General features: G+C 53.2%; 1 protein-coding gene across 1 annotated transcript; it reads right to left on the bottom strand.

Annotated features, from left to right (window-relative positions):
- Window positions 1-1,361: 1,361 nt before the first annotated feature.
- On the bottom strand, window positions 1,362-18,157 carry EAH_00007920 (Adenylate kinase family protein, related; the record flags this gene model as incomplete). The annotated part of the gene is made up of 28 exons (XM_013395754.1): window positions 1,362-1,573; window positions 2,071-2,257; window positions 2,894-3,219; window positions 3,495-3,624; window positions 3,965-4,102; window positions 4,298-4,417; window positions 4,559-4,619; window positions 4,861-4,993; window positions 5,180-6,042; window positions 6,174-6,301; window positions 6,501-6,689; window positions 7,206-7,427; window positions 7,556-7,655; window positions 7,776-7,908; window positions 8,024-8,412; window positions 8,539-8,693; window positions 9,106-9,227; window positions 9,423-9,858; window positions 10,073-10,182; window positions 10,292-11,602; window positions 11,971-12,153; window positions 12,419-12,468; window positions 12,670-13,606; window positions 13,733-14,123; window positions 14,829-15,061; window positions 15,437-16,790; window positions 16,942-17,204; window positions 17,800-18,157. The coding sequence occupies 28 exons, from the start codon at window positions 18,155-18,157 to the stop codon at window positions 1,362-1,364; spliced, it is 9,234 nt and encodes a 3,077-aa protein (XP_013251208.1).
- Window positions 18,158-20,008: the final 1,851 nt, after the last annotated feature.

Raw genomic sequence — 20,008 nt, 5'->3', positions numbered from 1 at the left:
ACTGGGGAGTGAATGAATCGGGATCAGGGCAGATGCCAGCAGCCGCCCTGCAGCTGCACTTTTGATTTATGAGGAATTGCTTATAATGAAGACAAACAAACATCAATGATAAAAATGAGGGAAAATGGGGGAAATGAGGGCAGACGGAGCAGCAGCGCTACCTGGCGAGCGTCAGCATCGGGACCGCAGCTCCTCCCTCGGGAGCAGGTGAAGCCAGGAAGAAAACAAGGGAAATTTTTCCGAATCTGGCACAACAAACGTTGTGATTTAAAGAGTCCTGACACTGCACTTCAAGGAAAACAGGTTATCTGGGGCGTTTGCACACCTCAACACTTGGCTGGCACACCGCAGCTGGGGCAGCGGCCACCATACCGCCCCGGCCGACCGCGGCGTCGACCGGCGGGTAGCGGCGAGGCAAGAAGACTGATCATCCCTCATCGTCTTGAATTTTCTCAAATAAAATGGAAATTCACACTTTATAAACAAAGAAAACGCTATTTACTGCGCGTTTCTTTACAAATTAAGCCGCTTTTATAGGGATTAGCTCCTCCCCTTCGCCCCGCCTCCGGTCTCGCCGCCACAGACCGCCCCGGCCGCTAAGCGGCACCTTGCACGCGCCTTATCTGAGGGCCCCACAGGCCCTACAACACCCTACGTAGCATATGTGTGCGCATTAGTCTATTTCTTTTCATTGAGTGTCCAGGTTGACTGCTACCGGCATGTGCATACTACCACACAGCCACTAGGGAGGGCGTACACGAGAGATACAGATATGGAACAGGGTTGCAAACAACAAACTCCGCTACACCTCTGAGAGAGTTTACTAGTTAAGAGCCTTACAACCCGAGACTCCAAACCCACAGCCTTCTCCAGGCGTGTCAGCTGCGGCGATGCTCAAGAGGGCAAAGACAGCTTAAAGCATTAGATGCGTTCCCACGGAAAAAGCCTAGGCAGGCAAAGCTTTGAAAGCTCTGCGCAACTGCAGCAGGCTATGGTGACGCCGGAACGCACTGCCTTAACAGCAGCAACGGGGGAGAACGCCGGCCCTCAGCCATTCCTGCATCTGAGAGTCTGAAACTGTTGTTTCTAGTTTCTGCGTGTATTTAAGGATAATTCACTGATGCCCCTATTACCACAACATCACGCTTATACTCCCAGCGATGCTGAGGCCGGTTTGGGGCGCACCATGTGCTGATGTAATGCGTGGCGGGCCCCATAACCGCCGCGCCTCACCATGTTGAAGTGCATGCAAACACCGCCATGCCGGATCTGGACTCTCTCATGGCTGGGAGGGTTAGCCTGAGTCCGTTGTGTGCCTTTTATATGCTTTTGCTTTTGCCTTTTCTGCTGCTTTTGCTGCCTCAATCAAGGGAAAGCAGCTTGTCTAGCCTCTTAGTCACCCGTGCGTAGTGCAGCGCAGTCAGGTGACTCCACTCCTGCTGTAGAATTTGGGGTGAGGCCTTCGCCTCGTAAGGTCGGACCTGTTCTGGGGGCAGGTAGGTCTGCCCCTCCTTTATCTTGTGGTAATGAAGCTGCAGGATTGCTTGCCGGGCCTCGAGTGGAGTTTGGCATTCTGTAAAGCAAAGAAAGATGCAAGCATCCCCTGAGTTTTTCTGCTGGAGAATATCCTTCTCTCCGCTCCCACAGCAGCAATTATACACCTTCATCATTTGCTCATATATCTTTATGCACTTTTACTTATCAGCAGCCTGTGATACGCCGATGCACCGCAAGCGACCACCGCGCGAGAGAGACAGAGACAGAGCCGCCGCAGCTCACACCCGAAACCGTGCTGCTGCGCGTCGCGCTGCTGCTTCCGATTTAATTCTCTGCACTCTCCTTCGCTGTCTCGTTAGTCGCTCATGCTGTCTCCTACAGTTAAATGATTTGCGTGCGAGCTGTGTGCTTGCAACTGTTCTTTGCTTGCTTTCTGCTGTCTGATGCCTGACGCCCCGTCCTCTCCCCACACCCATCATGCGTCTTGAGGGAGCAGCAGCAGTAGCGGCAGCAGCGGCAGCAGTTGCAGCAGTGGCGGCAGTAGCAGTTGCAGCGGCAGCACAGCAGACCTACCCTGAACAAAGGTTTGAAGCGCTGCCTCTGCCTCTGCTTTAGCGTAGCCGGAAATAAGAGGGTTTTTAGCCCGCAGGTAATGAGCGAGGAGCCGCACAGCACTAGAGTGTGGGTTGCACTGAGGATGCAGCGGGCGGTTCGTCCCCACAAACAAAAGTGCCTCCATCAGCAGATCTAATGTAGAGACCTGAAGCGAATAACAGCGAAGGGGACGGAGAGAGACGCAGAGTAGGAGATAGAAACAGAAGCAGAGACTCATGCAGAAACAACTGAGACGGCACTAGCAGATTGCATGTGCAAACGCACAGCGAAAAGGAGAAAAAAGGGGCCAGAAACAGGTACAGAAACAAGAACAGAAACAGCGAAAAGGGCACAAACAACGACAGAGATGGGGATTGAGACGGAGATAGAGACAAAAAAGCAAAGTGCCTGGCTAGCCAGTCTCCACCTGCGTCTCGCAAGGGAGCTTCAGTTTTGCAGTGGCGCCTCACTGACACCAGCTGCACCAGGTGTTTGTTTTCGTCTCTCTCTTCGTCGCTGTTTTTGTCTCTGCCTCTAACTACTGGTCGGTTGAGGGCTCTACATATACATTATTCTCGCTGCAATTGTTCTGTGCCGAAGGACTTTTGAGTAGTCATGTGGGGAGGCGTGCACCCCAACTATGGAGGTGCACGCAGCTGAATCCATGGGGTTTCTGATGCTGCTGCCCACTCGAAGGCAGCAGCAACAGCAGCAGGAGGTAAGGGCGAGAGTGTTCTGCAGCACATCTATGTATGCGAGTGCATCTACCTCCTAGCGGCAGGTTCAGTGTGTGTTGCTGCACCTCTATGTATGTGAGTGCATCTTTGAGCGTATCTCGGAGTTTAGCAAGGCCCTCTTCTGCCATCAGTGGGTTTCCGGAGACCTCGCTGCCTTGGAGCTGCTGCATGCAGCGCTCCCTTGCAGCCTGAGCTATGCCGGAGAGTGTCTTCGGGGGCTGCCCCAACCTCTGGCTGCCTGTGAGCCTTGCAGGCAGTTGCGCGCGTGTTCGATAGTCAGCAGGGAACAGCAGAAACTGTCTCCTCTCTTCTTCACCAACAAAACAAAATGTCTCCTCCCCGTAACTCACCAACACACGCCGGTCTCCCTTCACCAACTCCCCGCTATGCACTGCACGCACCACCCACCCACTGTCCCTCCTAATCCCTTGCGTTACTCCCTAAAAGCTGAATTGTGAACCCTAGACCCGCAGGGCCCAACGGCCCAACGCCACCAACACTCTCAGGGGTTCAAAATGAAGGCATTCGTGCGTGCAGCCGCGATTCGGGAGATCGCGAAAACGCTGCTCTTAGATACTGAGGGAACAGGGTTTAGCGTTTACGATTTAGTCTTTTAATGCTGCACAGAGGGCACAGACGCTAGGCCTGTCCCCACCTAGTCCCCACCTAGTGTTACGGGGCAGTATCCCTTCAGTGCTAGCGAAGCACAGTCACTACCTGCCTCCGAGCTGAGCCTCCGTGGCAGCAGTTCCGGCAAGTGCTGCTGGAGGTAGGGTTTGGGCTGAGACAGCAACAGCTGCAGCGCCACACAACAAAGCCGCGCAAACGCATTCCCCTTCTCGTCCCACGAAGCCAATGGCCATACGCATTCACGCTTCGCATGAAACGGGCAAAGACGCTGTTTTGGAATTTCGTCTAGTGTTAAGCGTTCAGGATGAGGCCAGACAGCCTTCGGTGATCAGGGAGCCTCAGCTATGCGTGCGGAGGAAGGCCACCAGCAGTTGCAACAGGAAGCACAAGGGGGCATTACATTGAGGTGCTCCTCAGAGCAGCAGAAAAATCGTTCCCCTTTGATCTCCACCTGAAACTCTGGTGACTCGCTACAGTTCCTCAAGGCGTTCTGATGGATTGCATACAAGAGCGCAGCAGGCGCACAGCACAGTGGGAGCTCTCTCAAGTTTTCTCTTGTTTCCGTTGTATGCGTATGCCCCAATCAAGAGCTGAAGCTGGATAGGCGTGTACTGCAACGCCTCTAGGGCTACAAACAGGCCCTTCTACACCCCTCACAAGTCAAACCCTAACAGGCGTGCTTCGAGCTGTTATTTCTCTGCCATTCAGTTTGCCGCCTTTTGTGTCTCGCTTATTCTGTGCGTCTGCCTCTTTCTATGAATATTTGTGTCTGTAAGCGTGCGTCAGTTTTGTAGTTGTCGCTACGTCTGCAGCCGTCTTACGTCTACAGTCCAGCATACTGGGCAGTAGGTGGCAAGGAAGCCTTCAACAGCGGTGTCCGTTCGTTGCTCTATAGGGCACCTTGCAGGGCGCCCTTGTGCCTTGAGCCGCTCGTAGCCGTGGCGGCGGCGCAGCATGGCCTGGGGAGTGTGGGTCCCACACCACTCACACTGCCTCTGTGCAGGCTCTTCGGGCTAGCATAAACAGCAATGCAGTTCCCTGTCTATCTACCCGAAGCTAAAGAGACATCTGAGTGCAGCACGGGCTCAAGAGCAACTCACTTCGATCTCTTTCTTCACCAAGTCAAACTGCAGCCACTCCGACTTGCCTGCGGGAACGTTACTGCGGAGAAGAACCCACACCCCACACGGCCCCTCCAGTCTGTGGAATACCCGTAGAAGCTGCACGCTGAAATTTTTTGTCTGGCACGCTTCACCATCTTTCGGGTCCTAATATATGCGCTATAGCTCAAACCTGGTCAGTCGTAGGTGCGAGAAGTGCCAAAAGCGAACCTCTCTCTGCCCTCTCTGTTGTTGTTCATTTTTAACAGTGGCTATCAATTTTAGGTGTATCGTCAGCTCACACAATTCGAACGCCCAGAGAGCGAAACGCCTCCACCTGCTGCAGAACCGCCCCTTCCTGAAGCACTCTCCTCGCATTCGCCCAGTCAGGGGTCTCCAGGAGGTCCCGGCTGTCTCCGTAAGGATACGATGGTCCTAGAAGAAGCCGCTCCGCACAGTAGGTTGAATGGGTTGTGCAATGGGCTGCGTTCCTGAGCATGAACAGCTGCTGCTGCCTGTACACCCCAAGTTCTAGCGTTAGAATCTGGGGCTCAGGGAACAGCTCCTTTAGATGCTACTGCAGCTAGCGAGTTAAGCAGCCTGCTATCTGGGACACCTCACGCTGCTTCGAAGTTCCTTGGTGTGGAATTTTATGTTCCTCTTCTTGGAGCAGTCGTTCTTTTTCGGCCCACAAGTCCTCCCCCTCAGGGTCGAACACAAAAACAATATCCACGAGCGGGAACGGGAGAGGAGGCGTCACATTGTTCTCCTCCTCTCCCTCCTCCTCTACTTCGCATGCATGCACATCTTTATGATTTGCAGAAGCCGCTGTTCCCTCTGAGGGAGCTGGGGGCGAGGAGAGTGCCCCAGGGGACGGCGTCTCGCTGCTGCTGCCGGATTCAACCGGCAGCGGATACTGCCTTCGGAAGTCTGCAGAAGAAGGTCGCAGGTCCCCCAACTGCAGCGGCGGAATGCTGGTAATCAGCTCAGCAGAGCCCTGAATGCCTTCTTTCTCAACTTCGCCTGCATCATGAACCGGTCCAACCTTCTCTGCCTCTGTGGGCTCTGGCTGAGAGGCAGGCTCAGGCTCCTGCGCGTGTAAGGAGGCGCCAACAATGACTGCGGATTCCTTATATCCCCCGCTGCCCTCTAAGTCCAGCTCTGTGGGTTTCGATGAATCCAGCATCTGGGCGGTGGCCTCCTCATGGGGCTGCTCAGCTGCTGGTTGGGGCCCCTCCGTCTCCACTGGAAAGGTGGGCACCTCTATCGAGCTGGAGCTTCTGGATATGTTGTGTTCGAGTCGATGTTTGCGCGAGAGGCTTGTGGCTTCGTGGGGGCCCGCACGCATGATCTCCATCAGTTGCTCCACCCCCACGCCTTCCAAGCCGCATCCGTCCAGAAGGAAACCTCTCTGTTTCGCCTCGTGCGACCGAAGACGAGCAGCAATAAGCCGGCATGTGCAGCATGGCGCGGCGGCCTTGCCTCTGCAACAAGATGAGGAGAAACAGACTCACAGTGGGCTGGCTGTAGTACACCCTTGACTAAGAGATCCCCAGCTGAACTATGACGCGTTTAGGACAACTGTTGGCAGCTCGTAGGCACGCTGTCCCCTCACTGCTGCAGGTCCTCCAAGATGCACTTGTTAAGGGCCGAAGTAGGGGCAGGCGCAGCTGTCACTTCCTGTAGCAGCTGGAAAGGACTGACGTAAAGGGCGCCGCACCACTCGGCTATCTGCTTGGCAATCTGCAGTTCCCGTCCACGCACAATTTTCCAGCCATTTTTCCGCTTTGTATACAAGTGTTCGTGAGATGCCTTCGCCTAGCCTAATCAGCAACTCCTGAGTATCCTTAAGCAGCTCTACACGCCATTGGGGAGTAGGTATTTGGGTTATTCGCAGTTTCGTTGTCCTCAGTGGATGAAGCTGATGACAAATGGCTCTCACCAGCGTCCGGTTGCTGTTCAGGGGGCCCAAGAAGATGCATGCGGGATGATGCAGCTTTGGAGGCGGAGTTGGTCCCGTAAGGAACTTCGAGGGGGTCTGGCAAAAGATGTTACGCTCCTCTTCTGTCTCCGCTGGGAAGTACACTCGGTCTCTGAAGAGGACGGGGAACTCCGCGAAGTCTTTGAGTCGCTGAAGGAGTGCAGTGCAGGCAACGCCCCAGCGGTGCAGTATGTAGGTAGAGACGATTAGTCTAATCAGCCTCTAACACCTGACTACAGAAGTGGCAGCATACTCTGAAAAACAGGCTGTGGTGCAAACTCGTCCAAAGAAAGCCAAGCCCTTGTAGCTTACCATGGCGTCCACATCCATGGGAGAACAAAGAAGGTACTTGGAGAGCCGCGCAGCCCGACAGCGGAGGAGGCGCTGACAGAATGACTACAGCCACAGAGACAGTACGCAACAAAGACTGCACAAAAGCGAAAGAAAGGGGTACACCATCTTGGGCAGCGTCGGTGCATCTGATGATCCCCAACCGGGCCAATAAGGGGAGACTGAGCATGCCACGCATATGAAGCCTGTGTGACTTGCCTTGGGGAGAGAGATGCACTGTGGACTCAACAGCAGGCTCTTTCTGTAGTTCAAGAACCTCTTCAGGAAACTCCGGATGGTGGCCAGTAGCGTCCCCTCACACAGTTCCGACCGCACCGTAAGCACAGGCACTCTCGCCATTGCAAACGACTTGGCGCAGTCCAGCAGGGCTGCGTCTCTGGCCAATTTGTTCTTAAGAAACTCCTGGCGGGCTTTCTCAGAGGCCGACAGCTCAGCCTCCCCGTCTCCCTCTCCTTCCTCCTCCACCCCCCCCGTACCCGACTCGCTGTCCCCTTCTGCGGAAGAGTCCAAGGGAGATTTTCGCCTGGCTTTCCGTTCCTGTAAAAACAGCACGAACACCCAAGAGCATGAGTATGCACATTCCTACGCTGTCGACTGCAGTTGACTGTCCTAGGATATTCAATGCATTCAGTGCAGGGCAGAAGGTGCCGTACTGCAGGCCTAACCTGTTTCATTTCAAGTTCCTCCCTCCTTTTAGCCTCCACTGCTTCTCTGTCGATCTTCTCCAAATCCAGACAGCGAGATACTCCCACCTCGTCCGTACACCTGCGCATTCGGAGGCCAACGCGGGGTACTGTGAAACGCGACTCATTTAGCGCCCCACAGCTGCACGAAGAGCAAAGCGTATTGAATCTGTGATTCTAGAAGAGCAGGGCAGGGAATTACAAAAATATAACGACGCAGTCAGGCAGACGTCCAGCCTTGTCCATCAAACTCCCAATATTAAACCCCACTTGTTCCTCTATCTCATCTTCCGTTGCTGGTGCTGCATCGACGAGGGGATTCGTGAAGACGCCAGCTGGAAGTACAGAAGTGTAAAGCCAGAGCAGTAAAACTGATTCATTGCTCCGCGTACCACCCGTCACGGGAGGTAAAGGCGCAGGGTATTCACTTTGTATGTATGAGCAACTGACCCTGAATGAACACAGGGCCAATATCAGGGTGCAGGACACTCCTTAGAGCCGCTTGGCACAGTTTCTGCTGCACCTCCTCATGTAACCCCAGCCATATCTGCTTGCACATATCGCCATCAGCTTCACGGAGATCATTGCTGCCCAAAGACAGCAACGGCCAGAGTGCGTCCTCGGCCTCGTCCGGGGAGCCTGCGGACTCCTCAGGATTGTGCTCATCCAGGGCCTCTTCCAGAGCTGCTCGCTTCTCTTGCCTCAAATGCATCAGCAGCTCATTCTTTAATGCCGACGAAAAAGCGGCTCGTAGATCCAGGAAAGGCATGGCATATTCGTTGCTAAGCTGGGTTATTCGTTTTTCCACCTCCGAGCCCAGCGAACCCAAAAATGCAATACTGCAACGCGATATGGAAATGTGCATGCCTAGCCGATTGCCGTGGCAAGCCGACAGCGGCTGTCCCGCAGACCCCGTAAAGAAAGTGGAAGCAGCTTTATTAGACGATTTGCTACGTTCGTCTCACCGTGGAGGCGGCACCTTGAGAGTGCCCGTTTCATTGGCGTCGTTGCATTTGTCCAGGGATGGCAGGTAGCGCCGGGTATCGGCAGTGAACTTGTACTTCTTTTCCTCGTCGAAAAGCATGTACACTCTCTGTCGGACCTGTAGACTCAGCCGAGGCTTCCCCGGCAACAACCACTTCTCGTCACGTAGTGTCACCGGGCAGTAGTTCCCCACGTCGCCTACGCACAGATCGATAAAGATTCGGAGTTCTCTGTGGGGATAAAGCCCGGCTCTACAGTGTATCGGATCTATTTGTGCATTGCTCAACAGGGAGTGGGGTCCCCTAGGGAAACAGCTAAAACTCCTCACCGTACAGCACCAGTGGAAGTGGAGGGAGAAATGGAAACATCTTTGAAGCCTTTTTCCACTCCTCGCCTTCGGGAGGGCCGTCAAAAGAATTAACTTGCTCAATGCGTGCATAGATCTGCAGAGCGCTCAATGCGTCAAGCCCTATCAGGGGGAGCTACGGAAGCTCTTTATTGATGTGGAACAGCTGCGGTCTGCTGCCAGGGAAGCAAATAGAGCTCACCTCTTCAAGGTTTGGAGGCGGTACCACCCTCTCAGGCGGATCGGGCTTGATATAGAATGGATCGATCAGTTGTCGAAGTCGGTAGTGCTTCAACAAGTCCGTCAAAGTAGCCTCAATTTTCGCTGGAGCAGAACCGAGAACCGCAAACGGAAATGGATGCCTTTTTGGTGGTGCGCTCTTGTTCGCTGCACTGTTTGCAGCCTTTGGTTGGACTGGGCGAACTTTAAGCATAGCGAATGCACATTTGCTGATTGTTCCTTGTTGCTGCTGCAGGTCGCACGCTCCTTGCGTGTCGGTCAAGGGCCGAACGCGCGTACTTGGCTCCACTTCAATGTCAAGGATCAAAGCATCGTCTATTTCCCTCTCTCTCTGCTTTTCATTTGCGTCAACTTCCGGCTTATTCACTTCGTCTTCGAAGACGACCTCCGAGTCAGTGCACGCGAACTGGGTCGCTCCTGCAGCTTCTGCCTCCTCTATGTCTTCCGGATTGTTAGTGAAGTGGACAATATGGTGGAACTCAATGCCCAGCCTGGCCAACTGTTGCAGAAATGCCTGAGTGGGGGGCTGATGCACGAGGACGAACCCAGTTGCTACCTTTAGCAACTCCGGAGGGGCTGTCGGCGGAGGCGGCTTGATGTCGTTGACCACCTTGTTCTTACGGTTCCCTCCTGAGGCATCCCCGGTCTCCTCATTGGCATCTTCTTCCTCCTGCGGCTCGTCGTTTCCCTCAATGTCTGTCTTTTGGCCGTACTTCTGCAGCACCCCTCACCTTCGCTCCACACCCCGATGGCGTTTGTGCGCTAACTTCTACGAGCCTTCTTTCTCGTGGAACAGACCTCTGCGTGCCGAATTACTGTGGAAGCGTTGAAGGTATTTCTGAGCACGAATAATTTAACTGTGTCGGGCGAAAGGCATGCTAGAAAGAATTCAGTTTGCCAGTAGAAAGGGCTTTCCTGCGAAGGCCCACCGCTTCGTACGCTTCCATCTCTGCTCGGTATTTGTCGAGGGCGTCGGCACGCTTCACATTCTCTTCTAGCCCAAGAGTTTGGACAATCAGCCTAACTACTGCCTCATTACCTACCAATCCCGCACAAAAAGCAGGCTTCTTTACTTGCATCAGAGAGGGAGTCCACAGCTTGCTGCTGTCTCGTCTCTATGTAACTGGAAAAAACGCTTGATTGTTTACCGAGAGCTTGGCCTTCGTTCAGCAGCTGCTCCTCTGCATCAGACGTCGTGAAAAGAGCCGTCTTAGTCGCCTCGGCAGAGTCTGTGGTTGTTTCTTTCTCGGGTTCCGCCGAGCTGGAGATGCTGCCTCTATCCAAGCCGGATCCTGCGCCTCCTGTAGAGGCTGAGCCCTGAGGTCCGAGCGGAGCCTTTTGCGAACCTGGTCGCTCCAAACTATCTCCATTTGTGGGATTTTCAGGGTTGACAACCTCGTTTGGAGTCTCTGGAAAGGCAAGGGCGAGCCTCCGAACGTCCTCTGCATGCATGAGCCTTTGTTCTTCTTCTTCCCGTTGCCGCTCTTTCTGCAGTCTCTCCTGCAGTAGGAGTTCTTCTTTGAGGCGCTCCTCTCCTTCCATCAGCCGTCGCTTTTCTTCTTCCCTTCGGCGGTGGCCGTCAGCGATCTCCTTCTCCGCGTCCACAGTGAACAGTCCGTAGGTTTGACTCAGGAGTCGGGCTTGCTTCGCCGCTCCCGCATATGACGGGCCAAAGAGGTACACGTTTGTGTTGCGAGGTAGGGCTGGCGGTGTATCAACATATTTCTTTGGGTCTTTGAGAAATTTGGCACGTTTTTGTTCTTCTGCTAGGAGGAAGAGCTTTCCAGCGAATTCTACCGCGAACTGCTTTTGCCCCTCCACCACCTTCCCATTCTCTTGCAGGCTAACCGGGCAGTAAGGCCCCCACGCAGTCCAACGTCTTTGGAGCAAATGATCTAATTGGCGGGAGTCCTCAGTACTGCTGTGTACCTCATGCCTCTCTCTCATATTAGCCTCATCCCCCGCTTGATCGGCATCTGAAGTGCTACTACCAGAGGATGCACTAGCTTCCTCTGCTTCTAGCGCTGAATGGCCTTCCGAGTTTAAAACCTCAGGTTGAGACTCTCCCCAGATGTCGTCAATCATAGGGAATTTTTTAGGAGGGACGGTGACCCTTGGGGACTCTCCAACCCCGCCGACGCCTCTCGAGGTGCCGGAACCGCTCTGTTCAGCATTCTCGTCTCCCTCGTCTCCTGTCACCTCAGTGGCTGCAAGAACGCCTTCTCCTTCCTGAACATCCTCTGGTCCTTCCGTTGTGTTTCCGGCATCTTCCGCTTGTTGTTGAGCGTTGCCACCTCGCAGCAGCAGTTCGCTGAAATGCTGAATTTCAGAGGACCCCTGCACAGGAGATGCAACTTCACCGACAGGCCTGACGGCGAGAAACTCTAGGGCAGCTGCAATTCGCGGTCCAGCCATCACTACTTGGGCCTCCAAGGTGGAACCGTCTTCATTATCCTGATCTGAAGCAGCCTCACACAGGATGATAAGGCATATTTCCGGAAGACATGCGCAAGACCACCAGTGGAAAACCACCCCCTGGGTTAAGAGTTGAGTGGAGAGGGGAGATGCTAGTGCTACATTCACCTTCTGTTGCAAAAAACACCACTCTGTTGGGGCCCAGAGTCTGCAGCAAGTGCTGCAGAAGAAGCCGCTGAGACAACAGTCCCTGAGACCTATGTTCGCTAAGACGCGCCAATTCCTGCTCAAAGGACGGTGTGCTACTTAAATTGGGAGGCAGCGCCTTCTTCAACTCCTGTAGGAGACATTATTATCACGCCTGTAAGCTAGCGTTGGCTCCCGTATACTACGGTTTTCTAGAAGAACTGACAGCGTATCACCTCTGCAGGCATATTGATCTTTTCGTGAATGCTGTGCAAGAGCCCACAGGAGCTGGATGAAGCACGGCTTGATTTCAAAGTGCTGAAGCATTCAGGTGCCAGCTTCACCTCCAGTAAGTCGGCCTCAGCATTGAATGATAGCTCTATTTCCTCTTCCCCATCTTGCATCCCATCTGCAGAGCAGCACACATGGATAGAGTGGCAAGGGGTTTCTTCTTGCCGTATTAACGCCTATTCCGTGGCCAGAGGGTCAGCCATTCTGGAGTAGAGGGTATCGCGGGGGTCTCGTCAAGCACCTGCGGGATCACCGCCGTCTGCGCTGTCACCTGCGCACAGCAGCCTCTTGCCTTGGAAGAGAGATAGTGCTGCCGTAAAAACTCACTCAACGCAAGAGACGGCGTTTCTTACTTGTACTTGACTCCTGCATGCCTTTCTCACCGGGGTCTGTGCGGAATTCGTCGACGAGCGCTCCGCTGGTTGTGTCCACCCTGCGCAAAAGGAGCTGCAACGGCAGTCCAAATGAGAGCAACTTGGGGTTGAGGCCAGTAACTGGAAACTGTGCAGGCGGCGCCATGCCCATTCAAGTGCTGGCACTCTGTTGAAGAATAACAAGCCGCACAAGTAGCTCTACATCCTGTAGTTGACCAAATATGAGCCCTATCCTGCAGCCCTAAAAAGGATTTCCTGACATGAGAGTGCGGCCTCCGTCCTTCGGGTCGATCATGAGGAATACTGCACGGCTAGGAAATGCGTCCATCAAGGGGTTGGGCTGGGGTTGCGAAGCATCGGCAGCCGCGATACGAAACAGCTCCTCTGCCTCCGAATCTGAGTCAGAGGCTTCAGAAGAGCTAAGCTCGGAACCGCCATCCTCAACCAACCACGGCTGCAGCTCAGTTTCATTCTTCTCAGGCTCCATCCTCTCACTTGTCTCAGCAGCAGCACTGCTGGCATTTTCAGAATTCGTGCTACTGCCCGTATGAGGTCCGTTGGACGCTTCACCACTGCCACCGTCAGGAAACGGAGCAAGTGCGGAAGTAGGTGCAGCGTTCTCAGTGTGATCTTCCAAAGCCCAGCTTCCTTCTGGATCTTTTGTATCTGAGTTGGCAGGCGTGTCTTCAGCATTAAAATTCAACTGGCATCCGCCGTTCCTGTGGGAGTTCGAAGTAGCGCTTGCTTTTTCAGTCGCTACTGCCCCGTTGCTCACTTCTCTTCGAGGCTCAACTTCGTGTGGGTCTATGCTGGGCTTGTCCTTCGAGGTTGCCGGCATGTTTGCACCTTGTTCCGAAGCCTGTGCTGCCTGTGTCGCTTCAGTCTCTTGCTGCGCTACAGGCCAGCATTCACCAGATGTTTCGAGGCTTTCAACGTCAGCTGGGCGGTTGCTGGGCTCTTTTTTATCTGCGCCTTCGACTGGCACTGCCATTTCCAGGTTCCCAATGCTGGAAGGCTGTGACGGCCCTAATAGCCCGGACTCGGCTTTTTCAGCAAATATTTTGCTACCATCTTTAGTTTCCTTCGCCATTTCCCCTGACGTGCCTGGACCTTCATCCAGGGCCTCGGGGGCTTCCGCCGCAGGGCTGTTGCCTGCGTTCCCGTCTCCAAGGTCCAAACGAAAGGCATCAAGAGGATCTGAGGAAGGACATACAACTCAACGCAGTAGCCGAATGTCAAATCCTACGCCTTTCCGTAGTCGTGGCCCCCCCGAAATCCCTCAGGCACATGCGTGGGCAAAGCTGCGGCTTGTCGTGTGATTACCATTTCTCTCTGAATCCGAGGGAAAGGTTCGATCTCTATTAGAGGAGGCCAACGCGGCGAGCGCAGCAATCTGTTGGGGCTCAGAGACCGAAGGGCCTCCAGTTACTGCAATGACCCCTCCTACTTCTTTATCAACAAGATGCCTGATCTCATTACTACTCTGGCTCTCAAAGCTTCCCACTCCTGCAAGTGGAAGGGCGCCTTCTTTAGGACTTGCTGTCTGGTCCTTCTGGCTGGCACTCTTCTTTTCCAATATTGCTCGCCGCCTCTCTTCTCTACGGCGACGCTGCCGCTGTTCGCAAATTCGTGAGTGCCGGAGGAGCAGCTCTGGCCAGTTGAGCCGCCGACGCCCACTTAAATCCCGAAGATGCCTCAGAAAGGCATTGACTTCCTAGTGCCCCGATGCAACACCCCACAGCTCGCACCTTCCTCCTCTCTGTCTTTCGGATGAGATATATCCTCGTTAAGTCAGAGGTTGTAGCCTCAGTGCACAGCTGGTAGCACGCAGGCGCCACTGGCTGGGATAGAGTTCTACGGAAAAGGATGAAAGGAGCTGATGTGTTATTAGGAGAACAGTCTACTATTCCGTAGAAGAAGCGGTTGCCTGGCTTTATTCACCTGTCTTTCCCCATTAGGCAACTCAAGCACATACCCCGCTGTGCGCGAGCGCTTGCTTGCCATAAATTCTAGGGTGAGCAACAGCGCCTCCAGTATTGGCACGCGCGACCCTCGGCGCATCATTCGCGTCAACCTGTAGCAGGAAGCTCCCCTCTATCTACATCCTTTCCAAACCATCTTATCAGGGTAGTCGCTCGCACTTTGGTGCGTCCCGCCAGGGTTTATTCCAAACAGATATATAGCCAAAACTACTTTCCATCGCTTACCTGACGAACATTTCTGTGATTGCCATTTGCAAGTACTTACCGTCTGCCCAAGGGGGTCAGCAAGGTAGGGCTTATTTTGCAAAGTGCCATTAGCAGATACTCGGCTTGCAGCCATTCTAGCCCTAAATTTGTTGCCAATCTGTAGGCCACGCGGCTTTTTTCTATCAACACAATACACCAGAGAAGCTAAGGGTGCGTTGGCAAACGCTCACGCTGACATGCAAGGTGCTTTCGAGATTGTTGCACAATCCGTGTGAATTGTGGGTTGCTTGCAGTTTACCGGGGCCATTGGGTCCTACGATCAGGATTGCCTGTCGCGGCTCCTGAGCAAAGGCCACCTCGTCTTCTTCCGTCAGCATAATAGTGTGCTCCTGCGGTGGCTCATCAGTTTGGAGATACGCTTTGTGCCAGGGTTCTCCATCCACCTGCCCCTCATCTAGGAGTGCTGCAGGCGCATGCATGGGCCGCACAATTAAGCGCATGTGCATGGCCCTCTCCAACTACCATATACGTGAAACGATGTACCAACCTACTCAATGAGAATTACGCTCAAAGCATCGGTGACGTACGGTCCGTTTTCTGACTGAGTTCAAAGGGAAAGGACGCAGCTTCGGAGGTAGGTTCGTTTTCTGGCTTACTACCTCTCCCTGAAGGAAGAAAATTAATACCTCCAACAGGAACCAAAAGGGCTGCACTGTGTAGTTGCACGCAAATGAATACGCATGATCATGCTGCTCTACAGTATCCCCAGAGATTGCGCGTAGAGTAAGCAAACAGCCAAAATTCGGTGCGTGGGAATGCGCCGCCCCCGTCCACTTACTAATTTGCGGCAAGTGTGAACTTGTAAAGTCAGCGAAATGCCTAACAACAACGGACCCCACACCCTTTATCATAATTGACCGTCGAAATGACTTGGGGTTTCTTTGTTTCGGTGTCTCTTCACAAAGACTGTAAAAAACCCGCGTCCTGAAGTTCCCTGAGTGCCGAATCAACCTTGGTGAGGGCCTGCCGGAGCCCTTCTTTTGCAGAATTGATTCGGCATCAGTACTGCTTTCCACGGGTGGTGCAAGTTGGACTTCTGGGACTGGTGTAGGCTTCTCGGTGCCTGCCTTGACGTCTGTACTGCCTTCATCGTGCTCCCCATCTTGAGCGGGTTTCCACCACTCCGGGTCGGGCTCAGGCTCTAATTTTGCATGCGTCTCCGGATGCGGATCTAGCTTCCACTTCTGCTCAAGCGCTGGTTTCAACTCTGGCTCGGTCGCAATTTCCTGCGCTGGAACAGGTTGGCGCTCTAGTTGCGGGTCAGGGTCTACGGGTGGCGTAAACACAGGTGTTGTTTCGCCTTTGCCTGATGCCAGGGCATTCTTGAGATCCTCCAGGCTCAGGTCATTCCCATCAACGGACGTCAGGTCTTGGAGCAGCGCTACTTGACTGTCATCCAACAAGCACACATCTTTCCGAGGTTCCGGTTCCTCGACCTCTTTGGGTTCATTGTCTTGCGCCTTCTGTTTTGTTTCGTGTTCATGAACTTGTTTCTTTTGCAGCAGCTGAGGAGCTCCCTTGAGGCGAACTAGTCTCGGCATGCCCTCCATCTGTACTGGCAGCCCAATGGAGTTGAAGTGCCTAAGCTCCTCTTCTGAGACTCCGGATATTCGAAGAGGTAGGTCGGTCTTGCTTTTGTAATCTGCGAAGTGCCGGAGAGTACGTGGAGGCGTCGGTTGTCGAGTTGTTGGGCCTTCGATGTCTTGCGTACCTGGCTGCGGCGTGTCCTGGTCTTCGCCGGCGGTAAGTTCTGTTTCTGTGTAATTTCGACGATTTATACTATCGTCTTGATTTCGGTTTTCCTGTAGAACTGCTGCTACAGATTTCGAGAAGACACTCTCCAGGAACGCTCGCGAGGCAGCTCCCAGCGGCGCTATGTTTGAGTAGTCAGCCCATTCGGTTGACACCGGCTCATCTTGTGATACCTCCGTGCAGTCGTGGAGCACCTCCTCACGGAGTTCAAGGCTCTCCAGGGATGCCTTTTCGCCGCTCATATGCGCAACTAGCAGTGCCTCGACTGCTTCATGTTCGGCTTTGCTCCATTCAGCGACACACCCCGCGTCGCCAACCGAATTCACAATAAGATCCACCTGCTGGGCGTCTGCCTGGTCCCGTTGCTCATTCTCGGGCTTCTAAGTGCGCAATCCAAAACAAACACACGCACGCGCCGCAGTGCCAATCCAGTCCGTGTTTGCCTTCGTAGCGAACAATTGTTATACTAGAGTAGCCACTGCATGGTCACATGCCGCAGCACCAAAAGATATCCCAGCGCCACTGTCTGACCTTGAGGTCCCTGTTAACGACCTTGACGACGATCTTAGGCCTAATTTTTGTCATTCTTGCACCTGTTTTAGTGCGGGCTCTCTTAATAGTAATTCTGCGGAAAAGGCGCTTGAGGAACTCTGCGTAGGCAGAACCGTCTATGCCTGGGGTCCATATGTCGGCCAGTTGGAAAAATGATTCAAAGAATGCGGAACGGCTCAGACCGTCCTCGCCACGTGAGTCATGTCGCCATTCTTCCTCTATCAAATCCACTACTTCGCGGCCTCGCAGTTGAGGTACCAGTACGAGGCAGATACGAAGCAAAACCTTCAATCGAACCCAAAATGAGTATACCTCCGTTTTGTTAACAGGCATTGCTGCCATCATCTTTTTTTTGCCGACCGAGCTGTAGTGTTTACATATGGGTGGAAAAAAGCAGGTAAAATCAAATGCATATGTTCTAATATCGTGAGAGCCTAGAACCTACAATGTAATACTTCGGTGGTTGCCGCAGGAGCAGCACTTAGCAAGCAAGGGCCTGGATACTCGTACCCGAGCATATTCTTCCTTGGAAATGCGATCTTGGGTATCTTTTGTAAAGTAACCCCATATATCCACCAAGGCCGCCACCACTTCATGATGTGTCTTGAGCGCTTGGCGCTCCGCTTGTTTTTCTGGAGTGTCGAATGACGCATCTCCTTGACAGTTAAACGGCAGAGGGGGGCACCGCACAAAAATGCGCTCATGGCCACGTCAGATGACCCGCTGGCCGCTTCAGCAGCTGAATCTGCTGCTGAAGCGCTCAACCAGGGGAAACTAGCGCTGTGTAAGAGAGAAAACTACTTTCCAAGTATGCATGGTTCTGAACCCCATTCTCACCTTGGAGGTAATACGGTGTCTCACAACTAAGTTTTTCCCATTCAAACAGGTCTTCCAGCCCCTGCTGCCGCATTCCTAGCTCCTCTACCTCACGAAATTCAACTGCTTCTGTTTTACCTGATCCCTCCAAATGCAGGGCGGATAATCCTTGGAGGGCGGGGACGACAAGTGCGGGGTTGCAATCAGGTACTTTTACGGTAGAGCTACTGCCCTCACTGTTTTGCAGTCCACCATCACTTACATCTTCTGCTGAGGAGAATTCGTCCTGCAAAGCCTGGTCCTTTGGGCGCTGGATTGCATCCTCGTGGGGAAACGCGAGTTCACTCGCCCCCGAGGAGTTCGGCGAGTTCTTACTCATTACGACCAAGTGTTGCCAAAAAAAAGATAGGTGCCGCTATTACGGCACAGCGCAAGCTAACCTAATCCGTAATTACCCTCCGTAATTACCCTCCCGTTTTCCCTTACCGTATAGGCCCAGAGCAGCAAGAATTGAACGAAACAGGAAGTACTAAAGCATGTCCTGCTAAGGAAAGAGCTGCGGTACTGCTCTAGGCCTTCTGCTGTCACTAGGCACTGGAGATGTACAAAAGCCTGGAGCAATATGATGCTTCAGTTTGTCCCCTCACAACAATTAGATGATGCGCCTACGCATTCGCATAGGAATGTGCTTCATCAAGAAATCAATTTCCTCCTCAGCGGTGAAGGAACAAGCCTTTGTTTTACTTCCTGATTCATTTAAAGTACAATAGCTTGCGAACTGCCTTGCGTTCGCATCCGCTACCAGGCTAGTCAAGCACATCAAGCACAAGCCAGAAAGGCTTAACCCGGCGGCAGCGACGGCCAGAGTGCAATTCCTTGTCCTTGGCCATCTATAGCACTAATATAAGGTGAGCTTAAACCCGGCGGAATATGAACTCTACTCTGTCTGCTCGTGCCATAGCGTAGAAGAGCGATTTTACATATGCCCAACCTCCAGCTCCAGGAATCCACCCCGGTAGACAGGAACTGTGTGCACGCCGGCGTGCCGTCAGCAATATTCTGCGCTCTTTTCGTACGCTTTTCCCGAACATGTCTGGACAGTTCAAAGTGTCACTGGACTTAGCCCACAAGATCAAGCTCTTGACGAGAATGATGAATGACGGAGCAATACACGTGTGATGCTGAGAGCATTTGGGGCTTTGGGGCTTTGGGGCTTTGGGGCTTTCCCACTACTGGGCATATCGCCTGCAGCCGTTCGACACAGAGAAGCACATAACAATGGTTAATCTGTGCCAATTACAAATTCGAAGTTGAAAAGGAATCCCCAGCGTTCTGTGTGGAAATTCCTCATTTGTTCGCCATCAGTCTCTGCTCTGCCTGACCACGGGTTGGCTGTGTTCATATATGAATGCTCTCAATGCTATGCACGCCTCATAGCTTAATGATGTAAATGGAAGAATGTTTTTTGGAGCTTCGTTGGCTGGTAGGAGGTGTTTCTCCCTTCGATAACTGTAATGGCCTGCACCGGAGAAGGGTATGTGGGGCATACTCTCAGGGGGCGGCCAGGGCTGTGGCTGTTGCATACTCGCGGTTAAGAATAAGAGTTGTTTAGATACTCTAGACCGTTTTCTTGTTTTTCCCTAGATTCTTGCCCTTTGATATGAGGCTTTAGCGGGTACTGTACCTGCCGAAGCGGCAAGGCAGTCAGGTTGGAGGGTTTAGGGTTAAGCTACCTGCAATTAAAGAAAGGAATGCAGTCAAACGGATCGTCGTAAGCCCTTAAGGCGTCTGTAGTACCCACAGGGTAGTCGGTACATTTAAAGAATTACTAGCAACGTTGCTGGAGGCGGAAAGGACGGCTTATACGCAGTCTCTGACGGTAGTGAAGCGCGACCGTTTCAGTCGCTGTTTCAATTCCTCTCACAGGGGCCCGGTGGGCAGTAATTCATACTTGCCTGGAGAGTGGACAGGAACCCGTGGGGATCTGCCTTATGGTACTTTGTTGGGGGGGATTCCTCTATATTGCAGAACAGCGATGGGTCGTGTCTGCGAAGGGCCGCTGAAGGCCTCATCAGACGAACAGCCATTGCCTAAAAAGAAGGTTGCGGATAATCCAGCAGCGAATAGTAGCATGGTCTGCGACAGAGCGACCAGAAGCTCTGCTGAAGGCACAAATGCCGCCGACATCCCTGTCGTAAGTTTGTGGAGTAAGCACATAGTGCACCGCGCT

Source organism: Eimeria acervulina, genomic scaffold (genome assembly GCF_000499425.1).
Source record: "Eimeria acervulina Houghton genomic scaffold, Eah_scaff37, whole genome shotgun sequence".
NCBI classification, from domain to species: domain Eukaryota; phylum Apicomplexa; class Conoidasida; order Eucoccidiorida; family Eimeriidae; genus Eimeria; species Eimeria acervulina.
Note: the sequence above shows the minus strand (reverse complement) of the source record. Positions and strands in the feature narration are given on the sequence as shown.